The following is a 19,394-nucleotide window of genomic DNA, read 5'->3' as shown; positions in this document are numbered from 1 at the left end:
GGTCTGTGGAATTAATTGGGCCTTTGATATCAACAGACTGATGGTAGGCTGGCCACTAACAAGCATTTTTTTCCAACTGTGAGAGTTTGACTATTAAGATCAAACCTTCACACGGTATTTGTTCTATTAGTCTTCTTAATTGTTTTATGACTCTATCTGGATTAGTAGAGTTCCCATGTCCCAATTTTTGGAAGCTTTAAAAATAAGGAAGATTAACTGAAGTAATGTGCAATAAAGAATCATAGAATCATAGACTCATTTAGGTTGGAAGAGACCTTTAAGATCTTCAAGTCCAACCATTAACCTAGCACTGCCAAGTCCACCACTAAACCATGTCCCTAAGCTCCACCTAAGGTTCAAGAACTTGCTTTCTGGCCTTTTCCCACTTCAGAGCTCTTTGCTTTCATTTGATTCACTGTTCTTTAACAGTGTCCTTCATCAAATTTCATCTCTGAATACATGTATAGAAATCCGTGAGTGAGCGTAAACCATCAAATAAAATATCCTGCATTCAGTGCAGCGAATCCACAGCGAGGATAGGGCTTAACCTACCCATCCTGTTGCTCGTTAGGCTTATCTTTTGCGCAGGAAGAATTTTTTTGCTTTAAACGTCTGTCGTGTTGTATTAAGTATGAGTGTTATATATCATGGTAGTTAAAGATGGAGTGTATTAAATCTCCAAAAGGAAGAGAATGGACCGTTGATAGGGTCTTTTCTGCAGTTGTGCCTCAGTTTGTTCTGACACGGAGATTTTAGGGTTTGCTTTGCATTGTATTGCTTGACTCGCTTACTAATCTGCAGTGATAGGAAAATCATCGCTTGTTTCATTAGGGAGCCATAGTAGCATTTGTATCTGAACTTGTCACACTGCCCTCTTTTGTTGGATTTAGATATGCCAAAATACGTAACTGGATCATTTTGGTGGGATAAATCCTTTTTAGTAGTTTTAAATTAAATGTCAGACTTGTTAGACTCAAATTGGAAATGTACTATTTTAAACAAGTGCTGTTGGATATGAGCAAAGTTGTTGGATATGAATGAAATTCTTCGTTTCTGCATGCCAGCTTTCTGAATTGTTTTGACATTTTAGTAGGTTGGAGGAAGATTTGTCGTAACAACTAATAATGTCACAGCTCAAATTTCTGGATTCTGTTATTATGAAGTCCTCTGTCTAGGACACAGAAGGAATCTAGCTAGTGAAGCTTCTGGCAGTTAATGCCTTTATTTCTTCAGGGACTAGGTTTTGAAGTCTCTCAAAATAGAGCTGACAGGACTAATTTCAGTGTATCTTAGGAATTAGTTTTTACCTTAACAATTAAAATCAACAGCAACAACAAAGCAACTTGCCTTTTTTTTTTTTTTTTTTTAATCTGGCAGTCTTTCCGCTCTAAAAGATGTGATGCAGTTTTGGTACCCATGATAAGGTTACTTGGATCATTTCAACATATGTGAGAAAATAGTATCTCAAAAATATAATGGTTGTGATTTGAGCTTTAATACTTTTAAATTTTTACCCAAAAATTCTGTTTTCTGGCTATGCTTCATACGTGAAGATCACTAAGCTTTGTTCTGCTGTGTTAATTGTGAAAGAAGAAACAGACTAGAGAGACCCAAACCTGCTTAGTCACAGGATAGCAATCATTGTTGAACTGTAATGCTTTACAAGCTTTTTTCCTTGCATGATTAAATACTGTTATTAAGTGATAATCTTGGACTGATGGTTTTACCTCTGTCTTTGAATGAAGAACAACGGTGTTCAGGAGTTGTGATTATGCCCAGATTCATCTTACATATCTGTACTTACATAGTTGAGACACTGAACTTGCCCTGTTGCACTATGGATTTTTATAGGAAGTTTAATGTGAATAATCTGCCTTTTTTAACTGCAAGTTGTTGTTTGACTGTATTCCTAAACTAGTTATCTTAGGTGGAATGGAGCTGGCCCTAAAATTCAAACACTTGGGAAGTATTTCTGGTGTTAACTGACTATTTAAGAAACAGGATAACACTCCAGAGGCACATTGTAGGATCTTTCCACCTGCAAGCCTTGTGCCAGAATAAAGCTATGTTGTGTTCAGCTCGTCTGCGTGGTCATAGCCTAAGAGCCATTTCGGAAGGGTGTTTTGATTAAATCAAGGTTAGGCAGAAGGCAAAAATAAGAGTGACGCAGAGAAAATGTTCTCCCTGGAGAATGCAATAAAGTGCTAGAGCAGTAGATGTGGAAACCTTGTCCTTCAGGCATTGGTCCGTTGTGGTCAACCTGCTGTAGCTCATGGAGGTAGTAAGGTTTTGGTTTTCCTCAGATCAAGATATTAAAAGCTTAGCTAGGTAGCAGGGACCATAAAACTAAGTACTGGGGGGAAAGGAGAGGCAGAGGCAGCCATGGTGGTAAAATTTGCTGCTTTTATTCCATCCATGTTGTTATCTTTTTTTTTTTAAATTATAAACTCTTAATCTCTTACTCCTTGATCTGTCACTTAAGTCTATTTCTGGTGCCATTATCATATTATTTCTTTTCTCTATCAGGCAAGGTTTCAGTAGTCCTTGGGTAGTAGTGTAAGACTTTCAGTTTGAGCTGACCCAGGTTTTCTTTACTCCTTCTGTACCTTTTTTTTCTATCTGCTTTTGTTACATCAAATCATTGATAAGTTTTAATTTTCAGAGTTTTAATAAATGAAATTTTTGTTGGGACAATTGCATTATTAAAACAATTTCTCAATATTCTTGCATGGGAAACGGAAAATATGTTGTATTTCTGTGCTGTGTGTTTCTATTTTAACTGTATGTTTGTAAGTACAAGGAGGTACATATAAGCAAAATAAAAGGAATCTCTTTACATAAACAGTGCCCATATTCAATACTTAAGAAATGCTTAGTTTTCTAGGTCAGTTGCATAAGAACAGACCTCTTCCAGTGTTATAATGAATTCTGTGTTTTTCTATGTCAAATCAGGTTCATGACATTGTAATTGTAACTTGTACTAGGGGTAATGTTTATTGTCTTTAGACAAATGGTTTTCAGACAGATAAGAAAGAATTTCTTGTTATTGAGAGCACTAATTCAAGCAGAAATTGTTTTAAACCTAAACCAGGTTTTTCACTGATTAAATATTGATTGTTTATAGCCTTGTGGATCAAAAATATTTCCCATTATGACTCAGCAATTGCTTGTTAATTGTTAAAGAGGAAAAAAAAAAATCATCTATTCTCTCATTGCCATTTCTTGGTGTATGTGTAAGGTTTGGGAGAATGGTGTTTAAAACTTGCTTGAAATCCCTTCAGTTCCATTTAAAATGGGCTTCAGGCTTCCTGGCCCAGTTTAATGAAGCCAAGCAGTTCATTCCTGTCTGTTTGCCTTCAGACATGAGATAATTCTACTTTAGATAGTAATTGTTTTCCTCAAAAAAAACCCCACCCTTCTGATTTTAAGGAAATGTTTATCACCACTTCTTCAAACTAATTTTTGTTGCCAGCAAATGTGAATATGACACTCTTAATAAACGTGTATCCCTAAAACTAAATACACAGACAGATATATTACTGAAATTGTATGCTTTTAAATAAATGCAAAGAACAAATGAATTTCTTGTTGTTCTTTTTCTTCTTTCAGGTGATAATAGTAACCACCTCTCCAAGCTCAACTTTTGTACCCAACATCCTTTCAAAGTCCCACAACTATGCAGCAGTTACGAAACTTGTCCCAACATCAGTCATTGCCTCAACTACTCAAAAGCAACCGGTGGTTATAACTGCTTCTCAGTCCTCTTTGGTCAGCAGCAGCAGCAGCAGTAGCTGTTCCACTCCCTCCTGTACTGCAAATACTATTGCTGTGACTGCTGTAGTATCATCAACACCGTCAGTGGTTATGTCAACAGTAGCACAAGGTATGGCAATAACATCCTATTTATAAAAGCTCTTTCACTGATGAATTGGACTTTGTTTTGAGAATAGCATAGGGGAGATGCACTTTATGTTTACATATGATGAGTAAAGCACAGGAGATGTGAAGGAAGTCTACTGATGAAACTAATCCAAGATACTCCAATAAAGTTCTTGTTGTACTCTTTCCTTCTTCACTTCAACAATTAAAGTACAGATCCTCTTTTTAAAAAAAGAGAATGTGGTGAGACGATGTGGCATAGCTTTTTTTATTTTGAAAAGATTTTACTTGCAGCGTTAAAACGCTGTAGCCTCAAAATGACTGGCTTTAAGAACTCTGTCTGATGCATGGAAAATGGATGTTTCCAATATTTGAAGATGATTGCTTCTCTTAAAGCCTGATTTACAAAAACATGCAAAGTTAACATCAAATAAGTACAACTTATGTTTGACATGCCTAGTCTTTAGAATATTTCGTGTGCTAACTAATCTTGATGACAATTCTGAAAGGTGGAGCAGTGTTTACACCTTTTTATCTGTGTATTTTATCAGCATGTCAGTTTTCAAGTCCTTAAAAATTCTGATCTGAGTGGGCCTGGATTAAAATTCCTAGGTTTCTGATTTCTAATTCCAACTGTGTATGCTAGCTTGACTGATTCAGCTCCGCAGCCACTAGCTACCCTTTGGAAGGGAAGCTGTGAATGAATGAAAGGGCCTCAGTGAGCAGCACTTGAAAAATATTGTGCCTGACAACGACAAGAGTCACATGACAATTTTTCCTGGCCCATGTTTTCCATTCTTGTTCCATTCCACAAAAAGTTGGGCAACCAAATCAAGGCTGAGGTTGTATTTTGCCTTCCATATTGTTTCTGTTAATCAGGTCCTGAAGATATTAATCTACAGAGCACAAGGGCTTTCAGCAGAATTTCATATTGTTTGAACTGTGGATTTTTAATTGGGTTTGATCATGGACGAGGCTATAATTCTAAAATATATTAGACGGAATATCTCTTTAACAGTTTTTTTTTTCAAGACTGTCGGTGTCATTGCAGAAGATGCTGGTGAAACGTTTTGTGACATAAGCTGATAATCACTCCAAATGTGAAGAAAGTTAAATTCATGAATGAAAACAGCTGACCAAGGAAATGGAGAAACCATCTTAGATGATGCAGTGAGAAAAGGGTTGCTTATTTAGATTGCCAGAAATTGTAGTTTATGGTGATTTCTATTGTTATCGCTGCCATCTGTAAATGTAGAGAAATTAGAGAGGAAATTTTATTTCTATTTTCCACTACAGCTGGGACTTGGTTTAAAAAATGCCTTCATAAGACATGGACTTTATGTTCGTCTTTTTTGGTGCTTATGGATGTGCAGTTTAGAATTACAGATGAAGCCAAATTTTGCTGGAAATGTGATGGCTATGTAAGGGAGTGACAGAAATAAGTATTAAGATTTATTTGGGAACTTTGTCTTTCCATCTTACTGCAAACTTGTTTTGATCACTTTATTATTTGGAAGATCACCTAACCTATCAGCACAAAAAATGTGTGTTCCACAGTTTTCTAAATTACACACCATTACTTGATTCATTCTTATTTTAAAATAACATTGCGCTCACTAACAGATACTCCCTTCTAATGTTGATGGGTTTGGTATTTGTCATCCTCATATCCTAACTTTCTGTAGTAATGATTTTCATTATAAATATTTTGCTTTCTTGAAGTTTAAAGATCAGGCTTTGAAAATATTTGTGAATTATTTGTACTACAAAAGGTGCAGGAAGTAGACTGGGATTGTGGTCTTTCCATTAGCTGCTGTTCTGCTGCCACATTGAAAATTTGTATAAAGCTCCCTTGCCTCTGAACAGAGTGCTTCTGCTACGTGGGAGCTTTTTTTACTTATGTATATCTATGCATCTTTCAGTAGTAAAGACAGCAAAAGTATTTAAGAAATTGTAATATTTTTATTTCATGTTGCACTGTTCAATCTTAAACCATTTACTCTTTCACAGGTGTGTCTACATCGGCAATTAAAGTTGCCTCTACCAGACTACCTTCCCCAAAAGGTTTGGTTGGGAATCCAACTCAGATCTTAGCACAGTTTCCCAAACAGCATCAGCAGTCCCCCAAACAGCAGCTGCACCAAATACAACAGGCCCAACAACAACAGCAGCAGCAACAACAGCAGCAGCAGCAACAACAGCAACAACAGCAGCAGCAACAACAGCTGGTGCAGTCTTCTGTAGCTCAACAGCAGCCACAGCAATCTCAGTTGCCGCCTGGCATCAAGCCCACCATTCAGATCAAACAGGAATCAGGTAGTTGGAGTTAATCTTGGGTCATATTGCTGATTGGTGAGGTCTAATTCAAGAAAGTAGGGCAGAATTCTGTCCCAAAATGTGCATGGGGAGCTATCATTAAGGCATGATTACTTGACTACAGTATTTGGCATTAAACCTGGATATAAGTAGATAGTGAAGGATGTCTTAATGTTTTCAGCTTACAATAATTGGAGAATTTGGTTCTGTCACTCTTCTTGTTTGGTTCAGGTGTACAGACCATGCTTTAGGAAAAATGTTTTCTCTTTAGAGATTGAAAGGTATGTAAATATCTTCAAAAGTAACGTGATTGGTAACCTGGAAGACACCAGTTTTCCGAAGATCCAGGAGCTGTTCAACTGTATCAACTGGAAAAAGCAGTTAATCCATGTTTTAATTATTTTCTTGGGTCCAGAAATCAAAACCTACTTTTGAGGTACTTGTCAAAACAAATACAATTAGATCTGAGACTGGAAGTTGGACTGGATTCTTTTTGTAACATTGATTCATACAGTTGACTTTGGGCAAGTCATGTAATCTTTCTGTGTTGGCTTTACTCTGCTGTAGAATACAGTTCTTATCTCCGTAAGATGTAGTAAGAAGTAATGCTTGCAAAGTTATCCAGTTCTAAAGGAAGTGCTATAAAAGTGCAAAGTATTTTTATATCCATATTTTATATGAATCGTGTCAGTAAAATTACTATTTTTATATTCATACTATTTAGATCAAAGAATTAAAATAGACCATAGAATGAAAAAATAAACAGCCCTACTCCTGTCCTTTGATAAACTTCCTTTTGGATTATAGGACCATTGCTTAAGAAAAAATATCCACTAATGAAGGCAGATAAGAGGCCTCCATCCTCCAGTCACTGAACAATATTTGATTAATAAGAGCTTCACTCCTTGCCTCCTACCATGGGTTTACGCTCAATGTTCTTTTTAGTTAAAGTTTCTTTGGGGATACCATCTGAAACCTAATCTTTCTGGAAGACGTGAATCGATTTTCACAAAGACTTTTAATCCAGTTTTGTGTCTGGATGATGCAAAGGCTTAAATTTCTCTTTCCTAACTTAATTACTTAAGTTTGGAGCTTACTTGCTATGGACTGCTTTTATAGTCAATGTAGAAAGAAGAAAACATCTCCAGAAGATGTTTCACGTCCCGGGTGGACAAAATTGTTCCCCTAGAAATATTTGTGTACAAATATAAGTGCCTACATTTAGATGGGATTAATTCAGGCTGGGTGTTTCATGGCATTTGACCAACACCATGCTATACATTTACCTCATCATGGAACAGAATGTAAGGTGCAGGTGTCCTGGATATACTTTTGAACAGATGACATGAATCTCTTGGTTTGCAACTGGGAAGTGAATCTCGCAGAGGTCCCATTCCACCACACAAATTGAGAGAGGGAGCAGAATCCCTGCTGTACTAAGGTGTCCTCATCCTTTGTTCTTGCTGATTCTACTCAGAGCTTGTTTCAGCCCAATTCTTTTGTGGCTTCAAGATAACCAATAAATCAAGAGGAGAGCAAGCAGCCTTCCCTAGCCAGTGTCACAGTTGCTTCCTTATACCCACTAATACTCTTTGTGCAGAAAGCTTTTTTTAATTTATTCAGAGGGATGAAATTCAACTAGGCTAATTAAGACACATTAGAATTTTCAGACTAAATTGATGAAGAACTATTTCACTTTTAGGTGGTTCATTGTATATGAACCAATTCAGTATTCGTTGTAACCTGTTGGTTCCTGGGAAACATTCTATTTTTTGAATCATGGACCAGAAAAGGTTAAAAATCACTATGGCAAATCAATGATGGAATGGAATCCCATGCCTCAGTGGGAGTAGCTAGGAATTGAAGCAGGCACATGAAAGGCAAAGATGATGACTGTCTTTGTTATTTGCAAAACAAAAAAAAAAATACAACCAAGCATAAAAAAACAACCCCAACAACAAAAAATTCTTTTCAGAATCAAGAATACATGGGCTCAGAATAGAAGCCTTGTGAGGCTACTTGCCCACTAGGGCTTGGTCTGAGAAAGCATTTCAGAAAGTAACTTTTCGTGCCTGTATTTTAACAGTGACCTTTCTCCTTTCCTAGGTGTTAAAATAATCACTCAACAGGTGCAGCCCAGTAAAATCCTTCCCAAACCAGTTACAGCGACCTTGCCCAGCAGTAGCAATTCACCTATTATGGTGGTTAGCAGTAATGGGACTATCATGACAACTAAACTGGTCACTACTCCCACTGGTAAGTTACGGCTCTGAGAAGGGAAGGGAGGGTAAACCCAGACATACAGGTGATCAAACACGGTTTATTAGGGTAAAAAAAAAAAAAAAAAAGCACTTCTCTCTTGTGAACAGTAAGCACGACAGCACATTTACAATCCTGTTGATATTTATTCTAGATTAGGATTTTTGCACTGAGTGCTCTTTTATTCCTCTTATAGTCTTTTTGAATTGGTACATAAAAATATGTTGTTCTTTCCCCACTGGCTTTATTTTAAAGAAACTTTTCTTGCAAGTTATACTAATACTTTGCACTTCTGTAGCACCTTTTATTAGATGATTTATATTAATTTAACTTTTTAGGTACCTCAAGCAGATAGGTCAGCATCATTCCTATTTTACATATATGGACTTTAAAAGACGGGTGACTTGCTCATAGTCCTGCAGTGAATTTATAAAAAGGCCAGTATGTTGAATTTTAAACTCCCAGTGTTCTTCTGGGGATCTAATTGCATTTGTGTTTTCTTATTAATTAAAGATCAGAAGTAATGCAGACTGTTCAGATTGTAAACTTGTATGAGGAAAACTTGAAAGGCAGCTTTCTCCTAGTTTTCAGAAAACTCTGACTTCCTGAATTTTTACCATGGGTTGAGAATATTAGGATAACCTAAAGGTTAATATTCTTTTTTTAATTTTTTAAGTACTTCACAACAACATTCTTAAGTACATAAAAAAAAATCTATCAGTTTTGCAGTTCATGTAATTGGTAAAACCTGCATTACACCCTCTTGGATTTGAACACATGGCTTTTCTTATTATAACAAACTGGTTTGCTCTGTGATCTTTAGCAATTAAGGTCTGTAGTGCACTATCTGCAGCAGTACAAGCAGAATAGAATTACAATGTTTGTGTAGCTGTTGACTTGTATTACCATTTTGAGCAAGTTTCTTTTGTGGACTCAGTTCTGTTTCCGTTCTGAGAAGGAGTAGGTCTGAAAAACCAGCATTTATATCCTGTCAGGAGATTTATTTTGTACTGCTAAATGCTAAATCCAGAAAATTGCTATATCCAGAAAATATAATTTTATCATCATAAATTATATTTTTCTCTTAGAGTGATATTTAGACCAGTTGTTGATGTTCTTTATAAAAAATCTGTCATAGAGGAGAAGTGAGAGTATAGGTGTCTTTCAAGAGAGGAAGGCATCAGTTCTGGTAGTGTCACCAGGTGCCTAACTCTTAGGCATCTAAGGAGGCAAGTGGCAAACATACAGCCAGAATCTAAACACCTATTGAAAATTAAAATCTGAGGCACAAGGACTTGAATTAAAATATGGCAGTCATGGAACATTTGGTAAAATATTTCAGAAGACTCTTACATTAATTTAAAGTTGGTATATGTTTGAATATTGGTCTGTGGGTTTAAAAAGTACTAGGAGAATTGTAAAGGGTGGTAATAAATTGCAGTATGGGGTCTCTTTGAATAAAATCTAATGCTTTTTTCCTATACTAACTTATTTTTCCACACATACTAGTGGAGGATTGTGTTCTAACAGTGAACTTTCTTGTTCTCTCTTTAAAACAGGAACTCAAGCAACATATACGCGGCCAACAGTTAGCCCCTCTATAGGGGCTCGGATGGCTGGAACGCCAGGGGCTGCTACTTATGTGAAAACTACAAGTGGTAGCATCATTACTGTAGTACCAAAATCACTGGCTACGCTGGGAGGGAAGATTATCAGCAGTAATATTGTTTCTGGTAGGCATATAAGTACTTTGATATTAAGACTTATTTCAAAGGTAACTTTAGACTTGCTTTAATTGTTCAGGACTTTTCTGTGGGTTACATGCTCAAATAATTATTAGAACCTTTATTGGAGAAGAAGTTAATTCAGAAGAAAAATAGCTGAGGATGAAGAAGAAAATAATGGGTAGAAGTTATGGAGATAAAGTGTCCTTAAGGATTGCATAGTTCTTGTGTTTAAGAAGGAAACATCTAATGTGACGGAAGCCTGGGAGGAAGAGAGAAATGTGGGGGAGAAGAACTACTATATTGTCCTCTGTTAGAGGGCAGAAAGATCAGAAAACTGTATTAGCCCCAATTTAAAGCATTTTGTAATCTGGATGCTGCCCTCTTCTATTCCAGTGCACGTCCAAAGAACCAGAATAAAAATGAACTGTATGTTAAATTCAGCTGTGCTGTTTCCACCTTAACTTGTTGTTCTTTTGTCAGTGTCAGCCTGTCTTTCCCTTACCCTCTGTTCTAACTTAAGTTTTTCCTCCCAGCCTCACGCAGACCCTGCTGCTTATCTTTGTTAGTCTGCTGACCAGCCTTGATGCTCTCTGCCAGCGTAGCCTCTAAACATAGGGTCACTTCAGGACCCGAACCAAGCACACTCCCAACCAGTCACAATTTCTTAGTTTTGGACTTTAACAGTGCTAATGCAGAGAAGGTCTGATGGATTTCCTAAGCTAGGTGCCTGTGTACAGCAAGATCTGCTGGGTCTGTTCATCCTGTCTAGTAATATCTTTAAATTACTCAGAGGTCCTGTTGTTGGTGCTTAGCAAAGACCTGACATGGCACCAGCCAGCTTCTGTCACTGGAAGGGGCTGCACAAGCTATCCCGTAAACCCACTCTGAGGTGTAGTCTGGTAGATATAACTCAGTTTTTCAGATCCTGAGTTTCACAAAATTGTATTTAGGGCTGGTACAGTAGCTTCTTTGGGAACAAGTAACTTTTTTAGCCTGTTGTGGGTATGATGAGTTGTTAAGAAGATTTCTAGATCTCTTAGTGAGTTTATACACAAATGGAAGTAGTATTGTCCTGAGCACCAGCTAATGCGGGGAAACCCTTGGCCGGTCCTGATAAGGATAATAACAATTGTCCTGAAAAACACACTTTTGGAAAGGATGCCTGCTTTTTTTTGTTGTTGTTTCATGGTGAGATTTTTTTTTGGTGGTGGGTTTTGGGGGGGGGGGGGGGGGGGCAAAGAGGGTTGGGTTTATTTTGCTAAGGGAGCAGTCTTTAGATACCTCTGAAGTCACTAGAATTAAGTAGATCATGATCTTGTTTCAGTGTGTCTTCCCTTTCCCAGAATTAGTAGAATTATTAATCTGAAATATGTAGTGAAGTATCTACAGGCATGACTAATGGGTAGAAGCTAGTGAGGGGAATGCTCATGTTTGCAGCTCTGCTGTGATTGAGTGATACTTTCTTCAAAGAGAAAGTGGAAGATGTTGATATAAAGCTGTCTGTGTAGATATCGAAATGGCGGTCTGATAACACTGACTTACATATCGGTGTATGTACTCTTGTAGACTTTGGAGGGCTGACTAGAATTACCTGTCACTGCAGGTAAATAAAAACATGATACAAGGAATGGAACTAATTAAATACTGGGAGAGGAACAGAAATAGCCAACATAGCTCTTCAGAAGAAGAAAAAAAACCCCAAACCCCACACTTCTAAACTCAACTTTTAAGAACTGATTGTAAAACAATAGCATATTTTTCTTTTTTTCCTTCTTTCAATCCACTGCTTGTCACTTGTATTACAACAGTTCAATGCCAGAAAGAGCTAGTATTTCTCTTGACCAGATACACATTCTTGGTACGTAGATTCTTCTGCAGAGGTTATCTGTAGAAGAATATTTGTCTGTGCAAATAGGACCTTGAGTTGAGTATTAGTGGAGTCCTTATCCCCCCCCCCCTAATTCTAGCCTGTGAAAAGTTAGACATGTTAGCCTGCAAAAGCTGTATTAGTCTGCTCCGTAATTTGTGAGAGGGGGCTGACTGTCCTAGTATAGAATAAATTACTCTGTCCTGGGCATGCCTGTTTTTACTGTAGCTGAAAGATTGTAGAGTGGGCATCTAATCTATATATTGAGTTGGGTGACATAAATTCCTATTCCAGATACTGCCCTTTTTTTCTGTTGGGCTGTCAGATTTAAATACAGTGATTCCTACAGAGCTTACCAACTTCTGCAGTGGAAGGAAATGTACATGTGATAAACTGCACATTTTTTTCTTTTCCCACAAAAATTTAGGAACTACAACCAAAATCACTACAATACCAATGACATCCAAACCCAATGTGATTGTTGTGCAAAAGACTACTGGAAAAGGAACTACAATTCAAGGGCTTCCAGGCAAAAATGTTGTCACAACGCTGTTGAATGCTGGGGTAAGTAAGAGTTTCAAGTCTCAAATGAATAGCCAAGTGACAGGCTGTGTGGTGGCTGCTGCATTCATTCTGCTAAAGTCCCTATTAAAAGCCAACTGTGCATGAGCTCCTTAACAGATACAGCATGCCTTAATGTCAGGGATGTTTGAAAAGCAAGTGTGTTTTGCAGGATATGAAGGATGCTTAAAACAAGCTGGGGATGTTCTCAAAGTTAAAGGAAATAAAAACTTTTGAGCTTGCCTTTTTTCTGTGGTTAATGATTTTGTAATCCTGAAGGGATTAAGTAGAAGAAAATTACTAGAATCTTACACTGTTTATGCTCTAGTGAGGACCACGGTCCTGTGTTATAAACTTGCACCTCCAACCGTTTATCTTTTGGATGTAAAGGACAGCAATAAACTGTCCCTTCACAGTAAGGGTACCACCTTTCAATTTATGTGGTGTGTAACACTGTAATATCCTGTACCTGAGTATTGTATAGTGTTGAATTATTTTTTGGATAACCTGATGTGTACTAAGAACAAAATCAAGTTTCCAGCTTCAACTGGGTTTACCTATAAGTGCTAGTAAATAAAAATGATGAACATGCTTTATGTTCCTAGATAGAACTGTGAGATTTAATGCATTAATCATGTAATCTTTAAAAGTCTACTTGAGTAGCAGAGCTGAGTAGGAAGGTTTTTTTTCAATCTTTTAGGAATTTTTTTAAAGATTTTGAACTTTCCTAGTTTACAAAACCAAAAGCTGTATTTTCACACAAGTGGAAATCTCATGATGTTACACAGTAGGAACCACCAGAATGTGATGATATTTCTGAAACAAGTGTGGTTCTTGGGATTTCCAGCAACTTGAGGGGAATTGGTAGGAGTGCTGGGAGGAGTGGCAACTGATGTTGTTCCTCATCTGGTTTGTTATTGTGCAGAGCTAAAAAAAAGCATGCTCAATGTCTTTGCTCTTCTTAAGCTATAAGGAGTCTAGTCATATGTCAGCACTATTCCAAAGTCAAATGTTTCCTGTGAAACAGCTGTGAATCTGTGGGGTTTTTTTTTAAGTGAACTTTTAGTTTAAAAAAAAGTCCATATGTAATTAATGTCTTGGTCATGAGAATAATACAAAGATCTATACTTAAATAATCTCTTTTTAGAATCTCAATTCAAGTTTTGTAGATGTCTTGCCAAAGTTTAGTGTTAATAGAAACGAGGTTTTAAAAAAACATTTCCGAAGGATTTGAGGAAAGTTCCAACTTCTGTGAATTCTTTGAAGCAACTTCAAAAAACCTGTCGGTGTCTTTTAGTTACTCCTTTTTGTTCACCCCTTCAGAGCTGCTCAAAAGGTAAAGTAATGGAAAAGGGGATTTTGGTAGCTTTTCCATTCAAAGCCACAGGGTTTTTTGTTCTTGGTCTTTGAATTGTTTTTTGTATCAAATAAGTCTAGTTGCAGCAGCAGCATGTTGATTTCATGGTACACACACTCACCTATAACTGTGTATTTTTTTAGAGAAGTGGGTCTCTCTGAAGAATTTCACTAAGTTAACCTGTAAACTTTGACTTCTCTACAGGGGGAGAAAACTATTCAGGCAGTGCCAGCAGGAGCAAAACCTGCTATCATCACTGCCACAAGACCCATCACAAAAATGATTGTAACACAGCCAAAAGGAATAGGGTCCACGGTCCAGCCAGCCACCAAAATCATCCCAACTAAAATTGTTTATGGTCAGCAAGGGAAAACGCAGGTACAGTGAGGATCCATTTCTGTCTTGAAATGTACCCCTAAATTTTAATGGGAAGTAAATAATTTTTCACTGTGTTGCTACATTTGTTGCGGGGTTAATATATGTCTGTGGGGAATGAGACTTAGGGGTGTAATGAGGTGGCCTTGATTCTGATTTCTTGAGCACAGTGTTTGTATTTGTTAGCTGTTTCTGGAGGCCTAGAGCAAGCCAAAAGGATTTACTAAGGCTTTCACATAGCTGAAACTGTATGGTCATGGCTCTAGATGCCTGTTTAAGTCTTACAGCTAATGGCTAGATCATGAGAAATAAAGATGCGGAGTCTGAACATAGGTCATCCATCAAATCTGAGGTTTTATTGAAGTTATTTTCTGGTTAACGTATGTTCAGGTTGTCCCTGCAACCTTGTGTAGTTGGTGGGGCTGTATACAGAGAATCTGGCTTATTTCTGGAGGCTTTCAGTTTCAGCTTTTTCTCTGGTTGCACTTAGTATTTAAAAGAACTAAAGTTTTATCGGGTATAATATTTTGCGTGTCTTGATTGTTCAAGACTGTATTTACTGTGGGCTGTGGAAGACAGGTGTTTGTCCTTATCATTGCAGTGCATGTTCCAGCTCACTTGCGTAGCTTTCTCTTATCACACCATAGTTGTAATCAGCCCTGAAAAATGACTGTTTACTGTTTTATTGTGTCAAGTACTCCAAATTACTGAGTGAGAAGTACATTCTTGTGCATTGCCATTTACTTGGGCTTTGTGGTTTAATAATCAGAACTGCTGAATTTACAGGTAGACTTTTTCAGTAACTTACAAATATTATGTAGGTCTTGTACATTAATCTATTTGAGTGGCACCCTGTATTCTGATTGCTCAGATCTGTTTTCTTGAGTGCTCTTACTATACACAAAATTTGTCTTTCTAATTAGGTTCTCATAAAACCAAAGCCAGTGACATTTCAAGCAACAGTTGTGAGTGAACAAACTAGGCAGTTGGTGACTGAAACGTTACAGCAGGCGTCAAGGGTAGCAGAGACAGGAAACTCATCTCTCCCAGAAGTGAAAGAAGAACCACAAACCTACACCGATAGCAGCTCTTCTTCTACAGAGTCCTCCCAGAGCTCCCAAGGTGTGTATTAGTGTCGCATAAAATATGAATGGACTGTCTCCCAGGCATGATAGCTAGTTTCATATAACACACTGTGTCTCCTTTCAGCACAAGTTTTCACCCTGTTTTCAGTCTGTTAGCAGTGAGTGTCATTGTTCACTTCCCTTATGGCTTTATTTATCTTTTATGAGCTATTTACTATATGCCTCCATTTCCTATATGAAAAGTGGAGATAATGGTTTCTTGCTGGGCTCTGACTTGCTGTTACAATGCTTGGGGCCTGCAGCCTGTTCCCTCTTTTTGGGGAGTCTGCCAGAGGTGGGCAGTGTAGCAGGTTTTTTTGGTGTTTTGTTTTTGTTTGGGGGTTTTTTTGTTTGTTTTTTTTTGGCAGCCCATGCTCTGCCACCCTCTTTCCTGAGTGTATTGAAGCATCTCTCCACTGCATGACTGAAAGCTGTCGTGTGACCAACATAAATTTTGGGCCTTTTATAGGCACATATATGTACATCAGGACATGTATCAGACATGCAGTCCTGATGGGGATGCTGCCATGGCTTCAAGCCATGATATGGATGCAGCTCTTTGTGTGGTAGAGGAGGATAAATAATAGGGCATAAATAACACCCAGCCTTTGGTCAGGAGCGACCATAGGGTGTATCACTGCATCAAATAAAAGCAGATGTCTCTCAGTGAAACGCGTGTACTTGTGTACCTTTCAATCACCTTTTCTATATAGTTCTGTAATTATTGGTCTATACTGCCATTTTAAGTAAATTAAAAAAAGTTTTGAAGATTCAACAAACTTACCAAAATTTAGGAGCTGTTAATTCAGAATGCTGAATACATGTTGATCACATGAACTGCTCAAACCTTCTGAAAAAGAGTTCAGTCCAAGACAAATTCAACACACAAAAAAACCTGCTGAACTTTGTTCAAACCAAAGCTTTTACAAGCAACTAAGATATAGGATCTTTTTTTTTCTAGAAACTGTTCATAACATCAGCAGCGTTTTGCTTTGAGTCAATTGTAATAAATACTAAAATGTTGCAGAATGAGAGTATGCGTCCTTGTCAGTGTTCAAAACGCTAATGGATAATGAGTAGCCTGGTCTAATTTTGAACTATAGCCCTGCTTTAAAGCAAGAAGTTGGACAATCAACCTCGAACCCAAAATGGTTCTGTGATGACTTGATGTGCCTTTGTTCTTTTGCAAACAGATTCTCAGCCTGTAGTCCATGTGATTGCTTCAAGAAGTCAAGATTGGTCAGAACATGAAATTGCTGTGGACACAAGCCCTACAATAATTTATCAGGATGTATCCAGTGAATCTCAGTCAGCTACTTCCACAATAAAAGCTTTGCTGGAACTTCAGCAGACAACAGGTGTGAGAACACATGTGGTTGTTTAGGATAACTCTAAAGCTTATTATTTGGTTAAGCAGTGGTTTGTAATAAGTTATGTAATTGGAAAGCACCTATCTTGAATCAGCTTGATTCCTTCTTATCCTGTAACAGTTTGTTTAAATCTATTACATAATGTTCACTGTCTGTTTAATTAAACTTTGGCATTTATATTGGATGTTTATTTTATTATGGAGGTTTATGTATTGGAGGCTTATTTTATGTTTTTCTTTTCTTCTAAAGCAGTGAAGGAAAAGTTAGAATCGAAGCCAAGGCAGCCTACCATTGACTTGAGCCAAATGGCTGTCCCAATCCAGATGACCCAAGAAAAGAGGCATTCTCCCGAAAGTCCTTCAATTGCTGTAGTAGAGTCAGAATTAGTTGCTGAATATATCACAACTGGTAAGTGACTAAGGTAGTATGATGGTGGGTTTGCAGTTGAAGTCTGGGGACTTCATTTTGGAGCTTTCTTACAATGGGTTTCATTTTTGTGTTTCACTGTAATTTGCTGTAGAGGAAATGATTCTTTTCTTCCACTCTTGAGACCCTGTGCAGGGGACAGAGATTGCATCTGCTTTTCTGGGGCATAGTGGAGAATGTTTCCAACTGAAACCAAGGGTTGTTGCTTCAAGACATCCTAGTTGAACAGATTTTCTGTTCCCTGATGTGATGGAGAGGACAGGCTGTCCCACTTGTCTTTAAGGAAAATGTCTAGTAAGGAAAAAGGAGAAAACGAAGTTACGGGAACTGGATACTACTTTTTGTACGTATCGAGTGGACTCAGACTTTGAGTTAGTTTAACTCATATTTGCAAAATGGTACTTGCTTACCAGCACTAAGTGGGTTTTTAAGCCAGGTGTGCATTTAGCATGCTAATGCAGTCCCCAGTTTCTTCATTTGCTAGAAGGCTTTGAACTGATAACTTTGCACTTTTTAAACTAATTACTCAAATTGAAATTATGTTTGGGATTCAGCTCTTAACTTTTTAAACTCTTGACTCCTCATATCTGGTTGTCTATTTTGTGTAAGTCCTTGCCTCCTTTGTCTCTCTGATGCTCCCTGCTACCCCAGAACACTAGGTGTGAGCCACTTCCCATACATACACGAGGGGATCAAATTACCTGTTTTCTGCTTTAATTTCTTAAGTCCACAATATTGGTCTCCCTACTTTATTTGGAAAATGAAAGCAAAAGTGTGTTGAAAATCCGCATTGGAAAAGAGGAATAAAATTTGATTATTAAATTGTATAAGTACATATCTGTAACTCTAGTGGTTTTAGTGTTAAATGCCTAATCTGATATTTTCATTTTTTATTTTCCTGCTCTGTACCTCCTCCCCTCACTTGCATCCGTTGTATGGTCTAACTTTAAGTTGTGTGAAATTGGAGCTGGGGGGGATGTTTTTGTTATTCTTTTAAATAACACTTACTGTATCTGGCTTCAATTTTGAATGTTTGAGTCATGCTCCCTTGGATCTCTTTTAAAACAAACTCAGAAGTACAATAAACAGTGTTAAAGTGATCTCCAATTAACAGTCAGTTATCTTCACTCGCACAGATACTGTGCATTGTGCTTCTGTTCAGGGTTCCAGTTTTTACTGGGTCTTGCTGTAGAAGTTTATGTAAAATAGGGCCCTTTGCAGGGAGGAGGGGAAATTGCAGCTGGTATCTTCGTAGACTTAAGTCCTTTTCTGCAGCTTAGAAGCCATACAAAGTACAAAAGTTGAAAATTTCCTTGAGCTATGATTACTACTTGAAAGACTGGGATTTTTATAAACCTTGAATTGATATAGTCATCTACCAGAGAAATGCAGGCTGCTGTGGGTTGATTAGCAGCAGTTTCTGCTACAGCACAAAACTGGTTATTTTGCTTTTAGATTTTTGTCCCTTCCCCCAGTTTCTGTGAACACTGCCAGGGAATGCAGATAATGGAGTTTTTCTTTTTGTTTTAATTTGTGCTTCTCAGGGTTCATCAGTAGTCCATGTAGTGTTATCTTCTGCTAAAAATTCAATAGTGAGATAGTAAACAGTCTGTAATCTGTTGTGAAATCTCCTGCATGCGCCTAGACCAAAGGATTAGGCACACTTTAATCTATACGGGAGCTGGGATTCAGCATGTGCTTCCTCGTGAGATGAAGGGAGCGGTTCACACATCTTAGTGTCACCATTTTTTGTCTGTCTGCAGACTCAGGAAGACAACACTGTATTGGTTCACATTCGGAAGAATATCTACACAACCATATAGGTTAGAAACTTTATTTTTAAATGAAGTTTTCAATTGTGCAGGAACTGTTGGGGGATATCCACGACGGATCTGGCACAGCATGCAGGCCGGTATTGATATAATCCAACTCCTTTTTTGGAGTGGGAAAGTAAAATTATCATATTAATTCAATATGACCTTTCTTTTAACTTCCAGGAAGGTCACTAGAAACTTTTGAACTTTAAGTTATGTTACAACTGAACTTAAACTTTGCTTGTTCTCCTTCAGTTATTAATTATTTTGTAACTAAAAAGTTAATTAAAGCAAATATTGACATGTTAGTATGGACAGG

At 37.6% G+C, this 19,394-nt stretch overlaps 1 protein-coding gene across 29 annotated transcripts in view; it reads left to right on the top strand.

Annotated features, from left to right (window-relative positions):
* Nucleotides 1-19,394, top strand: part of EMSY (EMSY transcriptional repressor, BRCA2 interacting) — a 42,271-nt gene that overhangs the window by 13,933 nt on the left and 8,944 nt on the right. For 22 of the 29 annotated variants that reach the window (XM_072850915.1, XM_072850911.1, XM_072850896.1 and 19 more), the window contains 10 exons: nt 3,610-3,883; nt 5,890-6,195; nt 8,302-8,451; nt 10,014-10,187; nt 12,476-12,612; nt 14,171-14,344; nt 15,265-15,463; nt 16,659-16,823; nt 17,085-17,243; nt 19,025-19,084. In XM_072850915.1, coding sequence (XP_072707016.1) covers nt 3,610-3,883; nt 5,890-6,195; nt 8,302-8,451; nt 10,014-10,187; nt 12,476-12,612; nt 14,171-14,344; nt 15,265-15,463; nt 16,659-16,823; nt 17,085-17,243; nt 19,025-19,084 — 1,798 coding nt within the window. The remainder of the gene's footprint in view (nt 1-3,609; nt 3,884-5,889; nt 6,196-8,301; nt 8,452-10,013; nt 10,188-12,475; nt 12,613-14,170; nt 14,345-15,264; nt 15,464-16,658; nt 16,824-17,084; nt 17,244-19,024; nt 19,085-19,394) is intronic. The other 7 variants (XM_072850920.1, XM_072850918.1, XM_072850904.1 and 4 more) reach the window with 4 other exon arrangements.

The sequence above is a fragment of the Ciconia boyciana genome, chromosome 1 (genome assembly GCF_034638445.1).
Source record: "Ciconia boyciana chromosome 1, ASM3463844v1, whole genome shotgun sequence".
In the NCBI taxonomy this organism is placed as follows: domain Eukaryota; kingdom Metazoa; phylum Chordata; class Aves; order Ciconiiformes; family Ciconiidae; genus Ciconia; species Ciconia boyciana.
The sequence above is the reverse complement of the archived record's forward strand: the minus strand, read 5'-3'. Positions and strand labels throughout refer to the sequence as shown.